The sequence below is a fragment of the Canis aureus genome, chromosome 26 (genome assembly GCF_053574225.1).
Source record: "Canis aureus isolate CA01 chromosome 26, VMU_Caureus_v.1.0, whole genome shotgun sequence".
Taxonomy (NCBI): Eukaryota; Metazoa; Chordata; class Mammalia; order Carnivora; family Canidae; genus Canis; species Canis aureus.
In genome coordinates, this window is record NC_135636.1 from 37,869,619 (window position 1) to 37,893,359 (window position 23,741).

Here is a 23,741-nt window from a genome sequence, read left to right on the forward strand (position 1 = left end):
CGGCCACACCTCTGGACGCTTAACACCGGTTAGGCACCTCCATGCAGGAGGCAGCAGCATGGAGCCACGGCCAAGGCCGTCCAAGGGTCAGGATTCTCCGTCCCTACCCAAGGAGGGCCCAGCCAAAAGGCACTGGAGCTCAGAACACAAGGAACTCTGCCACGGACAGGGTGGGGATGGTAGCCCTGGAGAACCAGCTCGACAGGCTGCTCTGGGTTCTAGTTTCTCCCTTACCCACCCACCCCCCACCCCACGAGCTCAGTTTGCTCAGATGAAGCACAGGGAGATGGGTCTGGTGAAACTAGAAGAGCAGGAGGAGCAGCATGCTGGGGCTTGCATGCTGGGGGCAGGGACAGAGCAAAGTCTGGGGGGGAGTGGGGAATAGGGCTTCAGCTCTAGTGGGGACATTCCAGCAAAATAAAACATCTTTTTTTTTTGTTGTTTTTTTTTTTGTTTGTTTTTTTAAACTACACTGAGCTTAATTTGAACAGGCAAAGCCTCTTAAGGGCTGGGAAGCCATCAGCTTGGAGTTGCTTCAGAGCTCACTCGGGGGCGTGCCGGGTGCCAGGAGCAGGCACAGAGGACAGAGCTTGGGCACAGGTGTATACTGCTGCCCTTCTGGGATTTTAGTTTAAACTCTGGTTAACTTCCTGCCGCAACCTCTGGGCAGGGACGTTCCTGGGCTCAAGTTGCAGGAGACTGCTGATGTCTTCAAAGCTGGATTTATAGTCCTGAGAGGAGAGAGAGGGTGGTGAAGACGGAGACCCAACTGGGGGGCAGAGGGTCTCAACCCGTGGGCCTGCCCTGAGCAACGTGGGCTCCCCAGGAGATGAACATGGTATTCCCCACCTTGCCCTGCCTCCGCTCTGGACGTGCCACTTCAGACATGGACGTCCCCACAGGTGCCAGTCAGGCTGTTTACCTTCAGTGCCTTGTAGGCTTGTGCTCGTCTGTAGAACGCCTTCACGTTCTTTCCATCCAGCCTGAGGGCCTCTGTGCAATCCTTCACTGCCTCCTTATACTGCTTCAGGACCAGATGGCAGAGTGCTCTGATGGGGGAAGACCATTTGGAGGGTTCAGTCATGGCTTCGAGGCCGCCCACCAGCCATAAGGTGGGGGTGACTGTGGATTCACTGAGCACCCGATCTGTGCTGGGCCCCCTATAGCTCCCTTACCCCTGCAGCAATGCCGGCCCTGCTCTACAGATGGAAGGTGCTGGCTGGCTTGGGGGTGGGGGGGGGGTGGGGAGGTGTCAGGGGTCGGGGGGGGGGGGGGGAACACCTGTACCAGGGCTGCTGTGGGGCGGAGCCTGGATGGGGGCACAACCTGCAGGACTCCACACCCTGACTGGTTGGTTCCGTCACTCAGACTACTCCATGTTCCCATCCTGTGCTCTTTTGCTCCTGATAGATTAAAAAGCCCTCTACCTGAAACATCAGAACTGGACCCTGAGGATGGACATGTGGACATGCTAGCGGGAAGACGTAAAGATGTCTGCAACTCACTCTGAATGTGCCCAAACCAAGATGGACCGATCAATGGCTACACAGTGATAGAACAAATGTAACACCACATTAACGAAGAATTTAGGTGTATGAGTGTTCAATGTACAATTAAACTTATATTGTGATCATTTTCATAATCATGGGAAAAAAGTTGCATGCATCCATCCATACAGCGTTCTGCATCTATGGGGAAAAAAGTATGAACATCTTCCTCAGTGTGTTCTCCCCAGACGGCCACTAAAAACAGGTGTCTTGGAGCTCCTTCCGGAACTCCGTTCCACCTCACTATTTGCAATGGGAGCCGTATTCACTTAGTTGGATGAACCATAACTTATTTTACCAATTCCCTATCTGGATGTATTTTTCATTCCTCCCAGTTTGTAAATGTAAGATGCTGCTATGAGCCTCCCTGTACATAAAACTTAGATGCCTACTGGGAGGGATGGATGGGTCAACAGATTTACAAATGCACCTTGACTGTTATTGCCAAAACGCTCTCCAAAAGAGCTGCTCTCTTAGGCTCTATCCATAACTATTTCTATTTTCCTGTAACTGTACCAACCCCAGGTGTCAACCTTTAACTTCAGTCAATAATGGAAGAAAAGGTCTGTTTTACTATAGTTGCTTTCAATATGCACAAAGCTCAGTACCTTTACATAAGGCTTTTTAACCTCATGAAATCAAATTTACCTTTAACGACCTCTGTGATCCCTATCCCCTACCCCACAACAATTTTAATAGTTTCCCCACTATGAGATAATTAACCTACACATTCTTCTAGAACTTAATGGTTTTACTTTCTACATTTGAAACTGTGATCTGCTTAGAATTTATTTTAAAAGATGGAGTAAGATAGAGATTCAGGTTTATTTTTAACTCCTATCCAGTCAATGGAACACCATTCATTGGATAATCCCTCTTTTTTCTACACTTTATCATATGCTGAATTCTTATGCTGCTATTCACATTTTTTCCTAATAAACTTTGGAACCATCGTAAAGAAAATTCTAGTGGTTTCATTATGATTGAGGGGAATTTATAAATTAAAAAAATTGATACAAGGGGGAGCTTTTTCTAAGTAATCTCTATACCTAGGTGTGGGGCCCAAACCCATGACCCTGAGATCAGGAGCTGTATGCTCCACTGGCACAGTCAGCCAGAGTATCCCCCCAACACTGCTATGTACGAACTTAAAAGCAGGCACAAATTCTGGGGAACTCTTCCCAATGAAGGGGTCCTAACTTAGGCAGGTTCTGTGACTAACCAGTAGAGAGGAAAGGATGTGCTGTAAGTTCCAATGCTAGGTTACACAGGCCTTGGGGCTACAGCCTGGGTTCTTGAAGCCTTGAGCTGCCATTTGAGAAGCCACCTACCCTGGAGCCACCATGCTGTGAGGAAGCTCAAGCCAGCATATGAGAAAAGGCTGCCAGGACAGAAAGAAAAAAGGTGCCAGCTGGCCCGAGTGGTGCCGTCCCCTAGCCCCGGGGCCACACATGCCAGTGAAGGCTTCAGAGGACTCCAGCCACACCTACTATTTTGTTGCTCCTGAAAGAGAGATCCTAAGTAAGGTCTGCCCTTTCTGAATTCCTGCTCACAAATCATGAGCAAAATAAAATGGCTGTCGTAAGCTACTAAGTTTTAGAATAGTGGTCCTTGATTTAAATTTCAACATAGAATTCTAAGGAAACTGGTTTTCTCCCAGTGGGCTCTGGCAAATTAGAGAAGTTTAGCTAAGTTTCTGGGAAGTAGAAGAACCATGCATTACATATGATGTGGGGATTGCAGAGTATAAATGTGATAGTATTACGTTAATACTTCTAAAGATTATATTTAAGATGTTAAAAGTGTGTGACTCTGGGCTACAAAATAAACCACCTTGGCTTTTGGCAAACAATGATTTTTGTATCCAGTTGAAGGGTGTTCATTACAAAGGAGTCTGGGAGATGATATAGGTGAGAAGGAACCCAAGCTTTGGAGTCACAAAGACCTGGCTTAAGTCCCAACTTGATCAAGTATTTGTTATTGAGCTGTGTGCACACTAATTCATTTTTCTGAACCCACTGTCTCAGAATAAAATAATTCCAGAGTAAATGAGACTCTTCTAAGGGTTCCTTCAGGGCAAGCAGTCGGTGCCGGGTACGTAAGTGACAGCCCCACTGAAGTACCAGCTGCACAGGGAGAACTGAAGGAAGGCCTAGACGAAGCCCTGGTGCAAGAGCTGCAGATGTACCAGGTGGAGCACTGAAACAGCATCCAGGATGCAGTATAGCTCCAGCCACAGTGGATGGAAAACTCAGTTTTGTGTCCAGTTATTGGGCCTCTAAATTAAATTTATAAGTTATATGGAACCACAACCAAATGCCCACCAAGTCTGTCAAAATAATCCTAAGGTTAAAAAAAATAATAATCTTAAGGTTTGGCTGGAAGGACAAACCTGGAAAAAAAGCCAGTGATGTTCATATAGCACTAATAATTAAAATGGGGTAGCATAGACACACTTGCATGAAAATCCATATTTAAACAAAGCACTGTCTTGAATGTGTTAAAAACCCAGGAAAATAGGCTAATAGAGGTCCCTCGCAATCTGAGGTGAACGAGTCCAGTGGGCTCAGAGACAAGTGAGTCAAAATGCTGCTGCAGAAACAGAACAAATGGGCAGCAGCCTTTCCTCCGGTGAGGCCAGCAGACTGAGGCACCCGTGATCCAATCAGCCAGTAAAACCACGTCCCAAATTCTAAAATCCAGGCTTTAAAACTAAACATTCTCCTTTTAACTTATTTCACAACAAAACCTGACCTGCGTAGGCATGAGGCCCCTTTAACACTGCCCCATGTGAACACAGGAGTTCCCTATGTTTCACGGCAGAAAGGTTAACAACAAACTTTAGCAACCGCCCCCGACCCTATGGGAGTACTATGTAGTCCAGTGTATGGATCGTATTACCTTACTCAAATCTGGAACACATTTTATATCAAAAATTTTGGATAGGGAATGGCAAGACTATAGTAGATCCAAGATTTTTGAACTAAAGAGTAATATGTATATGTTAGCAGTATGGGAGGAACAATCTATAACATTTTATAGTAAATATTTTATAAGAAAGATGTATCATGGGACGCCTGGGTGGCTGAGCAGTTGAGTGTCTGCCTTTGGCTCAGGACGTGATCCTAGATTCCTGGGATGGAGTCCCACATCGGGTTCCTTGTATGAAGCCTGCTTCTTCTTCCTCTGCCTATGTTTCTGCCTCTCTCTCTGTGTCTCTCATGAATAAGTAAAATCTTAAAAAAAAAAGATGTGCATCAGATTTGGTCCCTTGCTGAATGTTTGAATGTTTCAAGGTTCTGAGAGGAAAACTAATAGATCTCATTGGAGCCAGGTCTGTCTCCACCATTTACTGGCCAGGCGAGTTGGCGTAAAGCCCTTCTGGCTCGAGCCTCTGATTTCTTGACTTTAAAAGGGGAAGACCCCCGACCACCAGTACACCTGAGTATGTTGCAAAGCCGTGACTCCTATCCAATAAAGGGATGGTGCCCCCACTATGGGTGGAAAGAACTGGGAGCCATGGACAGCAGCCCATGGTGCGGGGTGCTCACTGGGCCACAGATCACAGCCTCCAGGCTAGAGGACCCTCTCTCTCTTACTCCCAGGCCAGGCAAGAGTCCACACCTTGGGTTCTGAAACTGTGCTGAGACTGTGCCCATCCTTGTAGCAGGAGGGTCCTGGGAAGCTGTGGGGCTGGGGGCAGGGGGAGGGCCATGAGACAGGTAGGTGTTGAGGCCATGTCTACATAACAGGCATGCTGCTTGTCCTCACTTGGATGGTTCATGAAAATCTGAGTCTCCAGACTGACAGGATTCAGCTTCTGTTCGTTTAAGAGAGCAAATGCCACTGGCCACATCCTCCTCACGGTGACCAAACACCTGTGAATGCCTATTTCGAGCTATGACGTACTGACTGAACCCTAGGAAGGTAGAGCCCGCCCCAGTCCAGAGAAGACTACCAGACAACAGCCACCATCCTGAAACCCCCAGGCCAGCGGCTGCGTGCAGATACCTGTTGCTGTATGTGGCGGACTCCATGTCACTAAATGAGAGGCTTTCACTGTACTTCTCAATAGCTTTCTTATGGTTTCCCTTCTTTACAAGCTCATTGCCTTCTTCCTTCAGAGCTCTGGCTCTCTCCACATCCCCAGCAGAAGGCACTAGATGCAAATTCAGAAGAGGAAAAAGCCATGGAGCGGGTGCCCGAGATCCACGATGCCTCGCCAGCATCGGCTCTTCCCAGGCATCTGTGACCCTCCCCGCACCTGCCCGGGCCTCCCTATCCTGCTCTAAAGCAGCCTCCCTGAGGACCGAGTCCCCCGTGCAGTTTCCAGTTTTCAGTCAGAGGAGGTTGGGGACTCTTGATGGAAACACACACAGATGTGCACATAAGAACAGATACATGGTGCAAAGCAGGCCGGGTTCGAGCCCCAGCGCTGCCGCTCCGGAGCTGGGGACTCGGTGTGACCTACCTAAGCCTCTGGGACCTGGGTCTCTCTGTACAATGCAGCACCACGGGGTGGAGGTGGGGGGCACCACCTTCCCCACACTGGCTAGTGTCAGGACAAACCCTGAGAGTACCTCACAAAGTGCAGAGCACCCTATAAACTTACAGCAGGAGAATAAGCAAGGATTTAAGCAAGTCAGCATCTGAGAAAGAAAGAGTGTAGCTCCTAGGCTTTCAGAACAGGGCAGAAGAACCCCCTTGCCCCTCGTCTCTGCTCCTCCCCTCACCCCACGCAGCTCTGCCCCTGCCTTCCTTCCCGGACAGAGACAGCAGGTGAGCTCTGGGATGCTCTCGCTAGGCCCTTAGGCCCTTTGCTGCACAGCCGGGACTCCCGCTCCCGGCCCGCCTCCCAGATCACTGGGTTTCTTTTTTAAAAACTATCTTTAAAATCCTGAGTATTTATGGCAAGGGTAAGCAAGGCTTTAGGAACAAAGCTAACACCCTTGATTTCATCCCTCACCTTGAGAGAGAGACACTTATCATGGCCTTTGGAGCCCTGGAGGGGCCCCCTCCCCCAGGCAACCCACCCCTGGAGGAAACCATGGTCCCCAATTCTGTGTGTCCTTCCCCCCTTTTTCTTGGTAGCTTAGCTATATATATGTATATGTGTATATTTATATGTATATGTGTGTGCATATATATATATTGTATATAATGTATATTATATACATACTATATGTAAATATATACACACACACATACCACTTGCTGTTTTTAAATTTCATATAAAAAAAAACAGGGATCCCTGGGTGGCGCAGCGGTTTGGCGCCTGCCTTTGGCCCAGGGCACGATCCTGGAGACCCGGGATCAAGTCCCACGTCGGGCTCCCGGTGTGTGGAGCCTGCTTCTCCCTCTGCCTGTGTCTCTGCTATTCTCTCTCTCTCTGTGACTATCATAAATAAATAAAAATTAAAAAAAAAAAAAAAACAAATAATCCTAAGCATCCTTCCATAACCTGGTTCTGTTTCTTCCCCTGAATACTACTCCTCAGAGTCGCCTGCACCGACACATCTCCCTGGGGTTGGTTCATCCCCACTGCCACAGTTCGGCTCACTCATCCCTTCTACTCAGAGATCCGCCTCGCTTCCAGCTTTGCTGTCTGCTGCTCTCGCAAGCATTCTGCGTGGACACACCTGTCACCTGTTGGGGCCACAAAATACACGCACCTGCAGCTTGCCCCTCACTCTGCCACACGCCACAGGCTGCCGTCATGCTCACTCCCACCTCCCACCAGCGATACCACGCACTGCCTTCTCTAGCTCTCTCTGTCTCTGCCAGAGACTCCCTCCTCTTCTCCCTCCCACCTGAAGAATGCCCCACTTCGAGGTCTAGTTCAACATGCCATCTCCTCCAGGAGCCTTCCCCGGCCCCCTAGGCGCACGTCCGTTAGTTCCTGTTTTGAACTCCCCCAATACTAAAGGCTCTAAAGCACTTGTCCTTCCTCCTGTATTTGAAAAATGCTGTTTATGTCTCAGTCTCTTATCCAGACCGAGAGCTTCCTGAAGGCCAAGACTGCCTGTCCTCTCTATGTCACACTGCTTGACATGGAGCCTGGAAAATACATGGCTTGGTGACTATGAAAGAATGAAACACGTGGTGGGTGCACTGAAGCCGTCTAGTTCGCCAGCACCCCACATTTCCATTCTAGAGAAGAGTGGGGGGACACATATCAGGTTCCCCTGAGTGCTACCCATGGCCACACACGTTCCCTCCTGGGGAGGGGAGCAAACCTGCTGTCTGCTAACACCCATCCAAAGGCTTTGGCCCTCACACCTTCTGTACCTCCCATCCTCCATACCTAGCTTGCTGGGCCCAGCTACTTCCCCGAGGCGTGGTGAGCCGGATGCCTGAAGGATGGTATCCCCAACTGCACACTGTGGAGGCAGAGAATCTCCTGTTTTGGGGCTACCTGGCTTTGATCTTCCCTCTTATTCCACCTCCAGGGTCTCACTGATGTGGGTGTTCTTGGGGAAGCATTCCTCTCCAGCTATGAAGTTGGGAGCAGATGGCTCAGGGTGGAGCTCATCACAGAATCTCAGCCCCTGGTCACAGGGACTAGTTCAGAGAATGGCCCGTGACCAAACAGGCCAGAATACAATGAGAAGACATGTGACCTAGGGATTCAAAGGAAAGAAACCCTCTCTTTCTTAGGGAGCTATCAGAAGACAACCACCTTTTCCCACCTTTTTCTCTTCCTCTGGGACACAAGGCCAGGAACTATTTAACAGCTACTTTACTAATGGGAGGGAAGATTGTCCCAAGACAAAGCAGACACACTAGAGGAAAGAGCTGAGAAGATTACAGAGGAATGGAGTCAGAGTCTGATAATGTAGTGAACTGCTGGAGCAAACCTTGCCTGAACCTGAACTTGGAACTTTTCAGTTCCATAAGCCAATGCATTCTGTTATTTTTACCACGTTGAGTTTTTCTGTTCTTGCCACCAAAAACATCCTAGATCATCCATCCCCAATGCTGCCAGAGGAAAGAGAAGGAAACTAACGCTATATACCTATATATGTCAGGCTGAGAATTCAACTTGCCTTCTCTATCACTGAATCTGTAAAGTGGTGGGTGGGCTTTCTCATCGCTCTCAGGATGGAACTGAGAGGACAGTCTCTAAGAGAACAAGACTTGTTTTCTTACATAATTGTTATAGCTCAGCATAAGCATCACTGATTTTTACAGGATTACTCTAAAGAAGGTGGCTATGGGGAGATTGTAATGCTCTGGGTAGGATGTCACAGCTTACCTGTGGTCTTTGCAGTTGTGGTTTCTTTGAATTTGCTTTTAGCTATCTCTTTCTGGTATTCCGGAGGCGAGAAATCCCACCTCTTCTGGGCTGAAACAGGCACCAGGGGAATAGAGGGCAGCTTCAGGCGCCACTGGGGCCCCAGTGAGTCCACGAGAGCTCTGGTCATTCTGGAAAGGCAGGCAGTATTACAGGGAGGTTTGCGGTTGGGTCAAAATATTCCTTCTCTCATAAATCCAAAGTGGGTGTACGAGAGCCATCATCCCCTTATAGCCTTCTGACAAACAGCAGGAACGGAACCGAAGTCTGCCACCATGACCCTCCCTCCCTGCCTGGCCATCAGTTGGCCACACTGTTACCTTCAAAGTGGTGACTTGCTGCTTCTTAAGGGTACTTCAACCTTACCCCCGAAGGACGACACGCGCCCCAAGAAGGGATTGTATGTCTTATATTTTCTTAATGGATCTATTACAAGGTCATGTAAGCACCTGACATTTGATTACTGCTCAGACTTTTAAAAAATACAAATCTTAGGTCATTATCAAGTTTTAAAATCCTCCACTGGTTCCCATTTTCCTAGGTTGACAGGGCCTGAGATCTGGTCCCCTCCCCACCTCCATTTTGACCGTGTGCCACATTCCCTCTTGATCTGTTTGTTCCAGCCTTTGCACATGCTTTTCCCTCTACCTGGAATGATCTCTTCACTTCCCACTCCCCATCTCCCCCTTCTGGGCCCAGCTAACTTGCTTAAGACGCTGCTTTGGGACCACATCCATTTGGTTACGTGATCTCCAGCACCTAGCACATCGCCAGGTGGGTGCCAGGTATGTGCTCCATCAGTGAGTAAAGCCAATTGTGTGGTTTTTCTGCTCCAACGACTGGGCTCCTATGTGACTAGAAAGAAAGCGTCACAGGCTGCTATCACTACAAACTCATGGTCTCTGACTAAGCCCCCAAAGCTATTTCAAACCTCCACCTTCCTCAGCCTGGTTCTCCAACCCCTCCTGCTTTTTCAGGGCACCCTTCCTGGTCCCACCTGCACGGGCACCGAATCCTTCCTATTTCTCTCCCGTCACCACTGAGGAAGTGATAAGGCCAGTCTCTCCACCTCAGCTCTGGGCCTCACCTCCTCCTACCTCCATCAGGAACCACGGCCAGCAGCTCTCCTCTAGCTTGATCTTCTCTACTGTCTTCCAACTGTCTGCATTTAACTACTTCCTCACTTCGTAAGACCCCCCTGGAGACCCTGCTCTGCCACCGCAGCTGGACTCCCCTGCTTCTCACAGCCAGGCTTCTTAAATCCACGGCCACCTGGGCTTCTGACCCTCCTGGATGCTTCCATAACCACCACCAGAAGCTCTCACTCTGAAACGCAGAAGCCTGCTTAAGTCATTAGAACACCTGACGGGAATGAGGTCTTCACCCTTCTGGAAAGACTTCTTCCCTAAATGCTCCAAGTTTCCTCCTGCCCTCCAGCTGCAGTTCTCCTGGAAGTCCCTCAATGCTGCAACTTTCAAAACGTCATCCTGCTCACTTGCTGGGGGGGGGTCTTTTTTTTCTCCCACAACCTCAACTCACCTCTATGCTGACAGACCTTCAAATCCACATGCCTGCCTTGTATTTGTCTCTTCTGCTCCAAAACCCACATAACACCAGCCACTGTCCTTAAGTCTCTCGGTCCCCTCCAACTCAACGCATCAGCCACCGGATGATTCTCCTGTTCTTCCCTTCTCACCATCGCAACAGCCAAATTCCCTGGACTGCTACTTAACTGTCCCCAGAACTGATCCCCGCATCCTCTTTCCACTGTCTCCACCCTCTGAGTTACTCCCCAGCCCTTCCAGTTCTGTTCTTCTTCGTGTCACCCGGCAACATGGCAGCCAGGGGGCTCTTCTCCCAAATCTGCTCATGCAACTCCCCTGTGAAAGACCCTTTCACAATGCCTCACCCTGCCTAGATTAGGTCCAGGCCCTGTGTAATCTGGCCTCACCTCACATGTCCGAGCTGAGCTGCTCACCAGCAGCACCAAGTGACATGGGACTTCTCACAACTCCTGGAATACATCATCCTGGCTCACCCTGCACAGCTGCCCTTCCTGTGGCCCTGGCCCCAGATGTCTCTGTTTCTTTTTTTTTTTTTTTTTAATTTATTTATTCATTCATGAGAGACACACAGAGAGAGAGAGAGGGGCAGAGACACAAGCAGAGGAAGAAGCAGGCTCCATGCAGGGAACCTGACATGGGACTCGATCCCGGGTCTCCAGGATCATGCCCTGGGCCGAAGGTGGCGCTAAATCGCTGAGCCACCAGGGCTGCCCTAATGTCTGTTTCTCAGCCTCAGCTTACCTCCTCTGCAAAGTCTTGACTGGCTCCCCCATCCCCGGCTGGTCAGGTGTCCCCTTCTGCCCCCACGGCCTCCTGGGCCACCTGCCACCACAGCACCCACCACACTGTGGTGCACTGGGCTGTGACTGGCTGGGGTTCCCCATGAGACCAGGGGTTTCATCAGGGCAGGAAGAGCTTTGTCTCAGGCATCACCCCAGGCCCTAATGCAAAGTTGGGTACATCTGAGTGGCAGATCAGGCCCTAATGCAAAGTCGGGTACATCTGAGTGGCAGATTCTGCTGAACAATAAAAACTTAAAAGGAGGCAGAGAGAAAACAAGTCATGCTAAAAGCAATACACCAAACACATGCCACGAAGTCCTGGGAAGGGTTTGCTATTACTGCAGAGTCTGGCTTTCGAGCAGCCCATGCAAAGAGGGGAAACACAATCAGTTACACAAATGAGGGCATCCGTGGCTAGAACAAACTGCCACTCAAAAGCCAGGAGGAAATGCCCCCTGCCAGGCCTCACACAGGGGTCACAGTACCACACAATGACCCACCCCTGCGAACACCAGTCCTGTAGTGTTGGGTCCCAGATGCCCCTGTCTTACTTTCCCCACTCCACAGAGGTCTGTGAAACAGGTAGGGTCTGGGCCTGTTTTTTATTGCAGTCCTCCCTACACACTGGGCACAATCCCTGACACAGAGCTCAGTAAGTTCTTACTATGCGAATGAATCTGAGCAGCTGGGTAATCAATCCAGCAATCCTCTCACTCTGACCTCTCAAGGCCCCACTGAACACAACAGTGGACTCGACTCTCCTTCCACCCCTTCCCCACGTGCTCACTAGGAGTTTCTCGGCCTTGCTCAGAGGGACCCCCTGAAGGTGACCAAAGTCGTGGTCCCGAGTGAATCCCAGAGGACAGGGAGTTCTAGAGAGATAGCCTGAAGTGACTCACGCTCACCTGTTGATGCCTTCTAGGGCCGAGGCCACCTTGTCATCAATCTGCAGCACAGTCTTATAGTCGACGTAGGCCAGGGGGTACTTCTCCAGAGCCTCATAGGCCGATGCTCGCCGCAGCAAGGGCTTCATGCTGAAGGGAATCAGGGCCAGCGCTCTAGAGCAGGGGGCAGAAATGTCATCTGGCTGTTAAGTCACAAGGCAGGGTCACCGGCAGCTTCCAGTACACAAGAGGTCACATCTGGCACAGAGACACTGCTAAAAAGGCCAAACCTTAGCAGAGGGGCTTTCCAGCTTAGACTGAAGAAGAGAAAGGAGGATGGGCAAAAAACCACAAATACTGTGAAATCTGTGTGTCCAGGCACCAATATTCATAGTTGCAATCCCCCCACATGAAGAACAAGTGCCTGTAGCTTTCATTCTTCCAAGTGTTTCTACAGAGTCTGACCTGGTGGGAGAAACAGGCTCTGCAGTCAGATGGAGTGGTGTCTGGACTCCACCTCTGCCACCAACCACATGGCCCCCAGCAGATCACTTTACGGCCTCCATTCTAGCCTGGGCCGGACGGTAAACTTACTCCGCAGAGCAGTCATGAGCCTTCCAAGAAGGAAACCTGGCACAGAGCAACTTACACGGGCTCCATGAGCACGCTCACCTCTCCTCTTCTCATCTAGCACCAGGGCATGAATTAAGGTGAAGCCATAGGATATCGGGTCTAGGAACACATGAAGACATGTGTCCCACTTCAGTGATGAGGAAATAAGGCAGTGTCAGACTGCCTTGCAGAAGGAACAAGTATGAAAAACTGAACGTCCTTTACATCTGGGTCATCGATGGATACCTTCTGCTCCTTGCTTCACTAACCTCTGTCCCTCTTTCTTTCTCTCCCATGCACATCCACCCCAGAAAACACCTGGGCAAACCAGTCACGAGTCTGCAACTCAACCTCATCCTGAGGGCCCCAGTCTCACAGGGCCCTGGAGGCCCACCTCTAAGTCCTTGCCCTACTCCCTTTCTGGCAGACTCCGGAGATACAAGTCAGAGGCCACAAGCACCAGTCAGTGACCTGGTGACACCTAAAGACCCTTCCTAATTATCTGGCATAGCTCTAGCTGTGGGAATCGGTCCAAAGAAGAGGCTCCTCTCCTGAGACCCCACCCCCCGCCCCCCGAGGTCACCCCGGCTACTTACGAAGTGCAATCCTTGATGCAGTCCCTGCAGTTGCCATCCTTCAGGTGGCACGCGGCGCGGTTAGAGAAGAGAATACTTTCTTCTTCAGGGTTCGAACAACCTGCCAGGTGGAAGCGGAAAGTACGAGATTAATAGGGAAATGGATGCCGTGGGACCCTGGGGTGTCTTTCATTCCTGAGCTCTCTGGGCTACCTGACCAGGCTCGCTGGTCTGATGGACTGCCAGCTTTGTCATCCTTACACGGGGGTGAGAGCAGCAAGCTTCCTGCCACCCACAGGGAACCGAGTACCTTCTCATTCACTCACTCCAGCACTGAAGTTAGGACCAGGCAAAAGACAAAACAGGAACCAGCTGGCTTCTGCTCAAAGAAATCCATGCTCTAACTATGTGTGTATGTGTGTGTGTTTGGGTGTGTGTGTGAATTTTGTTACAAAAAGCATGTAAACCCAGTAAGAGGGGTTCCTGAAAAAGAAAAAGAAGAATGTGATAAATAGACTGAACGGGTATTATGGGGACACAAAAGACAGAGACTAATCCTACTTGGTCAAATCAGAGAGGACTTTGCCAGGACAATGCACAACTTAATTAGGGGATGGATTCAAGCTACCCCCCATTGGGGAGGAGAATTATCAGACACTTCTCTAAAGGTAATCCTTATCCTCAGCAATCTTAGAAGCCCATGTCTTTTACTGTGTGGCCACGATGACTTTTAATTTTAAAAATAATTTTTCAGGCAGCCCAGGTGGCTCAGCAGTTTAGCGCCGCCTTCAGCCCAGGGCCTGATCCTAGAGACCCAGGATCGAGTCCCATGTTGGGCTCCCTGCATGGAGCCTGCTTCTCCCTCTGCCTGTGTCTGCCTTTCTCTCTCTCTGTGTCTCTCATGAATAAATAAATAAAATCTTTAAAAAATAATAAATAAAAATAATTTTTCAACCACTTCATACCCACTAGCAGAGACCATAATGGAAAACAAACAAAAAGCTCCAAAACTATTAAGTGCTGACTCAGTAATTCCCCTCCTGGGTATATAGGCCAAAGAATTAAAAACAAACTCTTTTCTGAAGACTATAAAACATCTAGAATACAGTAAAAGATATACTTGACGTCCATCACTGGACTTGGCATACATTACATTTGTTCCCAACCTTTTTCATTTCTGAGATGGCTAAAGCCCCACTTATCCTCATCTTTTGCCCTATGCTTCTTCCCCAGACTCTGGGAGGTCAGCGTAACCCTGAAGTTGGTATGTAACATTCTTCTTCTTCTTTTTTTTTTAAAGATTTTATTTACTTATTTATTCATGAGAGAGACACACAGAGAGAGGCAGAGACACAGGCAGAGGGAGAAGCAGGCCCCATGCAGGGAGCCCGACATGTGACTCGATCCTGGGTCTCCAGGATCAGGCCCTGGGCTGAAGGTGGCGCTAAACCGCTGAGCCACCTGGGCTGCCCTGTAACATTCTTTTATATGTATGTTTGCCTACCTCTATTACATATGGTTCACAGGGAAGAGAATATGCCATTTTATATCTTTCAAAGCTTTTAGAAATTAAGTGGTACCTCGCTGCCTATCCTTCCACAACTTAATTTTTTCCACTACGTATGTTGCCACATAGAGGGATGATCGCTTTTGTTCAATATCAACAATAACAAACCTAAAAAAATATATAATAACTAACGCACACATTAAAAACAACAAAATAGGGCAGCCTGGGTGACTCAGCGGTTTAGCGCCGCCTTTAGCCCAGGGTGTGATCCTGGAGACCCAGGATCGAGTCCCATGTCGGGCTCCCTGCATGGAGCCTGCTTCTCCCTCTGCCTGTGTCTCTGCCTCTCTGAGTCTGTCATGAATAAATAAAATATTTAAAAATAATAATAATAATAACTTTCTCCCTGACTTTACTAGGCCCTGAGTGGGACAGCAAAGTACAGAAAAAAGTAAAATATATCCTTGCCCTTAAGGAACAAGTACAAGTACTCAGAACTTGCAGTCCCTCTCAAGTCGCTAGGGCTTGGTTGCACAAAAACAGCAGCGGTGCCATGGGAAGGGCATGGGAACCTATGATTCTGCCGGTGAGCCCACAGGAGTCACTCAATCCCTCTGATCGTATGTGCTCACCTGTCACATCAAGATTCTACTTCACAGACTTGCTGGAATGGTCTATTTTGTTAGGTTGCTCCCTGCTGTCCTTTCAAGATCAGCAAAACTGATCAGAGAAATCAAGGGATTTGCCCATAAAACATGTGAAAAATCAATAGCAAGAGCAGAATCAAATGCTGGTCCCCCCTACTAAATCCAGACTCCAGGCCAGCCCTTCTAAGAATCCAGAATAAATCTATACAAAGGAATAAGCTTTTCCAGGTCAACTGGGGTAAGATGAAAGAAAAAGGCAGAAATTATCAGTATATCAGATTTGTCAGTGACTTCATCAAGTGAGGCTGAGATGAGGAGGTGGGTCTAAAGAAGAGTGTCCTAGAAAAACAAGAGGATTTGAGAAGTCTAGCACAATGATTTAAAACATGGACTTGGGATCCCTGGGTGGTGCAGCGGTTTGGCGCCTGCCTTTGGCCCAGGGCGCGATCCTGGAGACCCGGGATCGAATCCCACATCGGGCTCCCGGTGCATGGAGCCTGCTTCTCCCTCTGCCTGTGTCTCTGCCTCTCTCTCTCTCTCTCTCTGTGACTATCATAAATAAATAAATAAATTAATTAATTAATTAAAACATGGACTTAGGGACGCCCGGGTGGCTTGGCTCAGGGCGTGATCCTGGAGACCTGGGATTGAGTCCCACATCGGGCTCCCTGCATGGAGCCTGCTTCTGTCTCTGCGTCTCTCATGAAAATAAAATCATAAAAAAAATTAAATAAAACATGGACTTAAAAATCAGACAGACCCATATTCAAATCCTGCCTCTGATTCTTTCATTGTGTAACCCAGGGTTAACTCTTCTGGACTCCTCATCTATGACGTGTCTTATCCATAAGTTTGTATGAAGATAAAAAGGAATGATGTCTGTAGTGTCTAGCACACAGTAAAGGACTCAACAAATGCTAGCCGAGAAGAGAAGGGGAAACAGGTAGTACAGAAAATGAGGGCTCATGGGTAAGACGTTCCGGAGGAGATTGGGGGCAATGGGCTGTGGTTGGTTAGAATGAGGCTTACCTCTTCTCCAAAGTGTCTTCCCATGAGCTAGAGGCCGGGAAGAACTGATAAGGATGTGCAGCTCCTCTATTTAAAACAGAGCTCCCCAGTAGCCTCCCATCAGGGAATAAAATCCAAACTCCTTACCACCACCTTACCATGTAAAATGCCTATGCAATACGGCTCTGCCTACCTGCCCTCAATACTTACTGTTCCTCCACTCTCTATGGGGCTCACTAGGCTCTGGCTCCTGCAACACAGCACGCTTATTCTGCCCTGGCGCCCTTTGTAAAGGACAGTTCTCTCCACCTGGAATATGCAGCACCCAAAACTGTGCCTGCTTGGCTTCTTCTCATCATTTGGACATCAACATCACTTCTAATGTCACTTCTTCCAAGTTGTCCCTGACCTTCCACTCTAAAGGAGCTCCCCAGTCACCCCTCTCACCACGTTACTGTATCTGCCCCCTCCACTTTTTAAAATATTTTATTTATTTATTCATGAGAGACACAGAGTGAGGCAGAGACACAGGCAGAGGGAGAAGCAGGCTCCCTGCCCAATCCCAGGATCACTACCTGAGCCAAAGGCAGATGCTCAACCACTGAGCCACCCAGGTGCCCCTTATATTTATCTTCCTCGCAGCCCTAATCCTTATCAGACAGGCCTTATGTACATTTGGATAAAGAAAGGTGGTATATCCATACAACAGAAAATGAAGCAGCCTTAAAAAAAAGAAGAAACGTCACATGCTACGACATGGATTACAAGGCCCTTGAGACCGTTTTTGCTAAGCGAAATAAGCCAGTCACAAAAGACAAACACTGTATGACCTCACTCATTTGAAGTACCTAAACTAATCAATATCATAGGTAGGCAAAGGAGAAAAGTGGAAACCCAGGGCTGAGGGGGGGTAAGGAAGACAGATTAGTGTTTAGCAGGTACAGAGTTCCACCGTCGCAGATGAAAAAGTTCTAGCGATCTGCTGCACGACCATGTGAATGTACTTAAGACCCCACTTAAAAATGGTTAAGGTAAATTCAACGCTGTTTTTATTTTATTTTATTATTATTTTTTATTATTATTTTTTTTTTACTGCAATAAAAAAATGTGATAAGACCCCCATTACCATGGAACTATGTTTGTGATTTGTCAGTGAAAAAGAACCAGGAATAAAACTGTATTATAATTAAAAAAAAAAAAAAAGTGTTAAGGGCCAAGGAAGTTTCTCGTAGGATGCCGGGGCGGGTGGGGGAACGGCGGGAAGGATGCCCGGGAGCCCGGTGAGCCAGCTGGCCGCGGGGAAAGCAAGCCCCGGGCTGACCCAGGGCGGGAGCGAGGTGTGGGCGGCGGCGGGGGTCACGGAGGGAGAAGCCGGCCGGCGGGGGGACGGGAGGGCGCGGGGGCCCAGGTCCTACCTTGCGCCTGCAGCGCCCGCAGCGCGCGGCTGTAGAGCCCCGCGGCCTCGGCGAACTGGCCGTTGCGGAAGCTCTGGTTGCCGGCGGCGCGGAGCCCCTCCACGGAGTCTGCGAGCTTGGGGACCATCCCGCGGCCGGGCCGGCGCACCGGGGGCGGGGGGCGCGTCCGTTACCGCGCCGAGGCGTGCGCAACCGCGTGGGCGGGAGCACCGGCGGCCGAGGACGCGGGCCCGCCCGGAGCCTGCCCGGGAGGGGGAGGGGGAGGGGGAGGGGAGGGGCGGGGCGGGGCGCGCGGGGCGGGGCCGGGGCTGCGCGCGCCAGGGGCCCCCTGCGCATGCTCGGGGCGGGGCCGCCGGGCCGGCGCGCTCGGGCCCCTGGAGATGCGCTGGGCGCCGCGGTTGCCGGGGCTCCGTAGGTGAAACCGGGGAAGAGGCCCGGCGCCTGCTCGCAAGGAGCTTACGCTCTAAGGGGAACGGATGCGCTGTTAAGTCTTGAGCAAACGAACACCATAGGCTCTTGTGATTAGTGCTAGAAGGAAAACCGAACAGGGATGTAATGGAAAGTGACCACGTGGGGACTCTTTTAGATCAGAGGGTGGGGGGTGGGGTAGGGTCTCCGAGGGACTCCGGGGTAGGAATTGAGCTGAAGGGGCCTGAGAAGATTAAAGGAGCGCGGGCCCGGACAGAGATAGCAGGTGCAAAGGCACTGAGGCTGGAAACTAACTGGTACCTGGTGCTCTACAGATAATTGATTTAATGAATGATTGCACTGATAGGTTGATGAGGATCTTTCACTGAGGGAAGCTTTAGCTTAGCTTCAGCGTCCTGTCCCACTTGATTAATTGCTTGTTGCCACCTGTGCACATGAAGCTGTTTTTCTTGCTTCCCAACCTTTACTTGTGCGCCCCACCCCCTGCAATTTTTTTTTTTCAAGCACTTCTCTTCCTGATCCCGACTCCATCTGTAATCAACTCAGCCATCCTCTCTGAAGGCCTTTCTTGACTCCTCAGGTCTTTTTCATTTTGTCCCGCCTCTGCTCCTATTGCTCCCAGGGTTTATCTCTCATTTAGCACTTATCACTCTGTGATTGTCAGTTTACAGCTTTTCTCAAACACTAAGATTTTTTAAAGGCAGGTAGTAAAAAAATAAAAATAAAAAAATAAAGGCAGGGAGTAGGCCTTTATTTTTGTCTCCACAAGACCTAATAGGATCTGGCGCCAAACATGCAGTTATAAAGGTTTGTTGGCAAACAGCTGGTCTCTGAGGTGTTTAGTTATAATTATTTCTGTAAACCTCACCCAACCAGATTAAAACTTTCTGGAGGTTGAATGGCTGTTCCCTCTGCATCCCCTCAGTCCAGGGCAGGTCCCCCATATGGAAAGCATGAACACTTAGTGTGGTAGGGAAACCCTAGGAGGCACACAAACTGTTGGTTATCTACTCAACAGCTTCCATCTTTGCTTCTAGAAGTCTGAATTCTCCTGGTCCAGGGAATATCAGGGTTTCTTTAAACCAATCACAATCTCACTTCCTTTTGCCAGTGATTGGCCAGGGGTGGATGTGACCCTGATATACCTGTCGAGATTATGGGGATGTCTCCCGGGTGCTTATGGGAAAGTTTTTCTTCCCAGATAAGAGGTACAGGACTGCAAAACTTTTTTTTTTCTTTCTTTATGCTTTGGGTAGTTAAGGATATACACCTGGACACGTGACAGTCATTTTGCAATTATGAGGCAAAAAGCACAGGTATGAAAAATCAATATGCTGAGTAGGGCGGGAGCTGAAAGATGAAATTGACATTGTTGATCTGCTGAGTCAACCCTGGAACGTCTGACTTCTGGACTACTTACTGATAAACAGCAAATGCCACAGTGCCTTAGCCACCACTTAGATGTTTTTTTTCAGTTGCTTGCAGGTGGAGATATTATAAATGGTACCACCATATTATAAATGGTACAAATTCACTGGTGGCAAGTGGTATTTTCTAAAAATGACCAGAACAATAATTTCCAGTCCTTTACCCCCTTCCAGAACTTGGCCATCAAAGAGATGGAGTCTATCTCATCTGTCTTTGAAACTGCAAAGGACTTTGAGGCCCCCTCAACAGTGGAAATGACATTATCTACCTTCCAAAGCTATGCTTTGTAGATTTATGAGAGAGAAAAAAATACTGTTCTATGCCACTAATTTTGGGAATGGTTTCTTTTCTTTCATTGTTTAAGATTTGAGACAGACAGAGTGAGCAGAGGGAGAGGGACAAGCAGACTCCCCACTGAGCTGGGAGCCCAAAAAAGAGGGGGGGGGTGATTCCAGGACCCTGAGATCATGACCTAAGCCAAAATCAAGAGTCAGTCGGACGCTTAACCAACTGAACTACCCAGGCACCCCTGGGAATGGTTTCTTACACGGCAATTGAGAGATGGCAATCCCTTCCCACAATGCTTTCCATAATATCAGGGCTTCCCTTTTATTAGGGCTGATAAAAGCAGAACTGAAATAATTTAAGGAAGGGAGATAATTGGGGGGTCGGGGCAGAGGGGAAGTCTTCTAGGAGGTGACTTTTTATTTTTTTTAAAGATTTTTATTTATTTATTCATGAGAGACACAGAGAAATAGAGACATAGGCAGAGGGAGATTTCCTGCAGGGAGTCTGATGCGGGACTCCATCCCAGGACTTTGGGATCAGACCTGAGCCAAAGGCAGACGCTCAGCCACTGAGTTACCCAGGTGCCCCAGGAGGTGACTCTTTAGAAACTTTATTGAGAAGTAATTCATTAGCATATAATTCACCCATTTCGAGTACAGTTCAGTGGTTTTTTTATTATAGAGTTGCACAATCATCACAATCTATTTTAGAATTTTCATTACCCCAAAATGAAACCCTACATTCTTTTAGTTATCATGTCAATTCACCTACCCCATCTCCCCCATCCCCAAGCCCAAGCCCAAGCCCAAAGCAACCACTAATCTACATTCTGATATATTTGCCTACTTTTAACTTTTCATGTAAATGGAATATGATATATGATACTTCGTTGGCTCCTTTCATGTAGCATAGTGTTTTCCGGGGTCATCTACGGTATAGCATGTATCAGAACTTCATCCCTTTTTACTGAATAATATTCCATTGTATACATTTTTTTGGGTGTCCATTTTATTTATTTATTATTTATTTTTTGTCCAATTTATTTATACATTTATCAGCTGATGCACTTTTGAGATCTATTTTTGGGGCAGGAAGTAACTTTTGACATTTATTAAGATTTCATCTCTCTGAATTAACCATCTCATCAAAGCCATATTTAATATGTATTCAGCTTTAATGGAGAAGGAATAGATATTACAGCCATAGTCTCCTAGGTGTGATAATATGCACAGACATTATTATTGGACATTAATTTTTTATTGTTGTTTAAACACTTCTTTTCAGGGTTAACTGGTGGTTTCATTTAACTGAGCCAGGCACAGCCAATACTTTTATATGCTAATTCCAAATAATGAACCAATTAGTCTTAGGGAAAGAAGTATAAACGGCATCATAATTTGTCAATTTATAATTCTGGATGCTTTTCAATTCAGGTGTATCAATCACAATCTGAGTAAGATGGCTTATAGGAGGGATTTGAAATAAGAATTTAATTCAGGGAATTGGTTTCAGAGGTGACAGAGGAGCCAAGATGCCAACAGGTAACAGTGAAGGAGCCCAAAGGTCAGCAGCAGCAGGAAATGACTACTATGCTCAGGACTTGAAGATAAAAAAGGAAATGGTGATGATGTGGTTTGGAGTGTTGGGGTTTGGCTAAGAAAGAATTCCTGACACATCTTTGGTGGAAAAAGGTGGGTTTTTATTAAAGCACCGAGACAGGACCCAGGGGTGGAAAGAGTTGCGCTGGTGTTGTGAGGAGTGACTCATGAAAGATTTTCTGACCTAGGGAGGGGAGGGTGATGTTTAGAGCTCCAGGAAATTGAGTCTATGGGATTCTGAAAATTGCTTTTTTCTTACAAATCATGAAGTCAGTTGAAAGCTGAAGAAAACTTGTATTTTGCGTGACTGTGATCTTTATCATTTTTCCCCCCTTTCCTTTGCTCTAGGGCAGCCATAAGTGCCTGAAGAATGTCACACATATCCCATGGAGGGGGGGCAGCTGGGGAGGATTAGCATGTGCTTTGCTCTGTTTGCCTTTGCTCCCTCATCAGTGATATTTACAGGGTCAGAAGCTGTAGTTGCTAGGAGCTGAAGCCAAGTCAGGACATTCTAGAAGGAGCTGAAGACAAAGTTACTGTTGGATACTTGATCAGAAGCAAAGAAGAGAAAAGACTGGCTTCTCTCTTGGTTTTGCCCTCTGCCTCCTGCTAGTGCTAGCTGAAACCATCCAGAAGTCTGCTGACATGGGAACCTGGGAAGTGAGCTTGTACAGTTGGTCTCCTCCCCCAAGATTTCTTAGGTATGACATCAAAAATATGACTCATAAAAGAAAAAAATGGATAAACTATACTTAAAAATTAAAGTTTCTGTTCTTTAATTGAGATTAAGAGAATGAAAATACAAGTCCCAGATAATGTTTGTAAATCACATATCTGATAAAGGACATGCATCCAGAATCCAGAATATTAAAAAACTCTAAGAACTCAATAATAAAACAATGCGATTTTAAGGAGGACAAAGACTTGAACAGATAATTCAGAAAATGTACAGATGACAAGCACTTGAAAAGATACTCAACATCATTAGTTGTTAGAGAAATGCAGTGGGGGGAAAAAAAGAGAATCTCAAGCAGACTCCTTGCTGAGCGTGGAGCCAGACACAGGATCTCACTAACTTGAGATGATGACCTGAGCCAAAATCACAAGTTGGACACTCAACTGATGAGCCACCCAGGTGCCCCATTGGTTCTTTCTCTTAAGCAAATATCATATGACAGTTCATTGAGGTTTGCAATTTAAATTATTAAATATGATTTAAAATTTAGTTTTTCATACTAGCCATGTTTAAAGTGCTCGATAGCCACATGTCTATAGCAGTGGTTCTGGACAGCATATATATAGAACATTTCTATCAAAACAGAAATTTCTAAGGGTGCCTGGGTGGCTCGGTGGTTGAGTGTCTGCCTTTGACTCAGGTCGTGATACTGGAGTCCTGGGATTGAGTTTGGCATCAGGCTCACTGCAGGGAACCTGCCTCTATCTCCCTGTCTCTCATGAACAAATAAATCTTAAAAACAAAAAACAAAACCCAGAAATTTCTATGGGGCAGTGCTGGGCTGGAAGTTCTGCTGAAAATAAGGCAATCTTTTTTTTTTATTTTTAAAGATTTTATTTATTTGAGAGAGATTGGGAGAGAGAGAGAGAGCACAAGTGAGCAAAGGAAGAGGGAGAAGCAGGCTACCTGCTGAGCAGAGAGCTGGATACTGGACTCAATCCCAGGACCCTGAGATCATGACCCCAGTCAAAGGTAGACACCCAACCGACTGAGCCACCCTGGCACCCCAAAAGAGGGGAATCCTAACGTCAGTCTATCTTAGGGAAAATCCCAGGAAGGGGTTAGACAGGGATGTTTGACATCATGTATTGGTAAGCTGACATTTATTTTTAAAAAAATGCTTTCTGAGTACCTTCTTTTATAGGGATGCGTGTGTGGGCAGCAGGGCCTGAACTTAAGATCAAAAGTAGAGTGTGCTTTAGGAGAAGTACAGGAAAAGTACCAGGGGATTTCAGAGGATAGAGGACTGACTTTTTGCAACAGGGACCTGTGGCGGCTTACTGAGTTTGATGCAAACTTTTTGATCTTTACTACCCCAGAGCTCTTACTGGCACTTACACAGATTTCTAGTAGGGCAAAGTGCAAGTAAAACATGGATTCTGTGGAGTCTAGCCAGTTAAAGAGTTATCCTTATCCGTAAAATGGG

At 47.8% G+C, this 23,741-nt stretch overlaps 1 protein-coding gene across 1 annotated transcript; it reads right to left on the reverse strand.

Annotated features, from left to right (window-relative positions):
* Positions 1–396: 396 nt before the first annotated feature.
* Positions 397–18,018, reverse strand: TOMM34 (translocase of outer mitochondrial membrane 34). The gene is made up of 7 exons (XM_077873309.1): positions 17,837–18,018; positions 13,281–13,380; positions 12,094–12,246; positions 8,803–8,972; positions 5,559–5,706; positions 923–1,049; positions 397–731 (listed from the first exon to the last, which is right to left on the reverse strand). The coding sequence occupies exons 1-7, from the start codon at positions 17,961–17,963 to the stop codon at positions 627–629; spliced, it is 930 nt and encodes a 309-aa protein (XP_077729435.1). The 5' UTR covers positions 17,964–18,018; the 3' UTR covers positions 397–626.
* Positions 18,019–23,741: the final 5,723 nt, after the last annotated feature.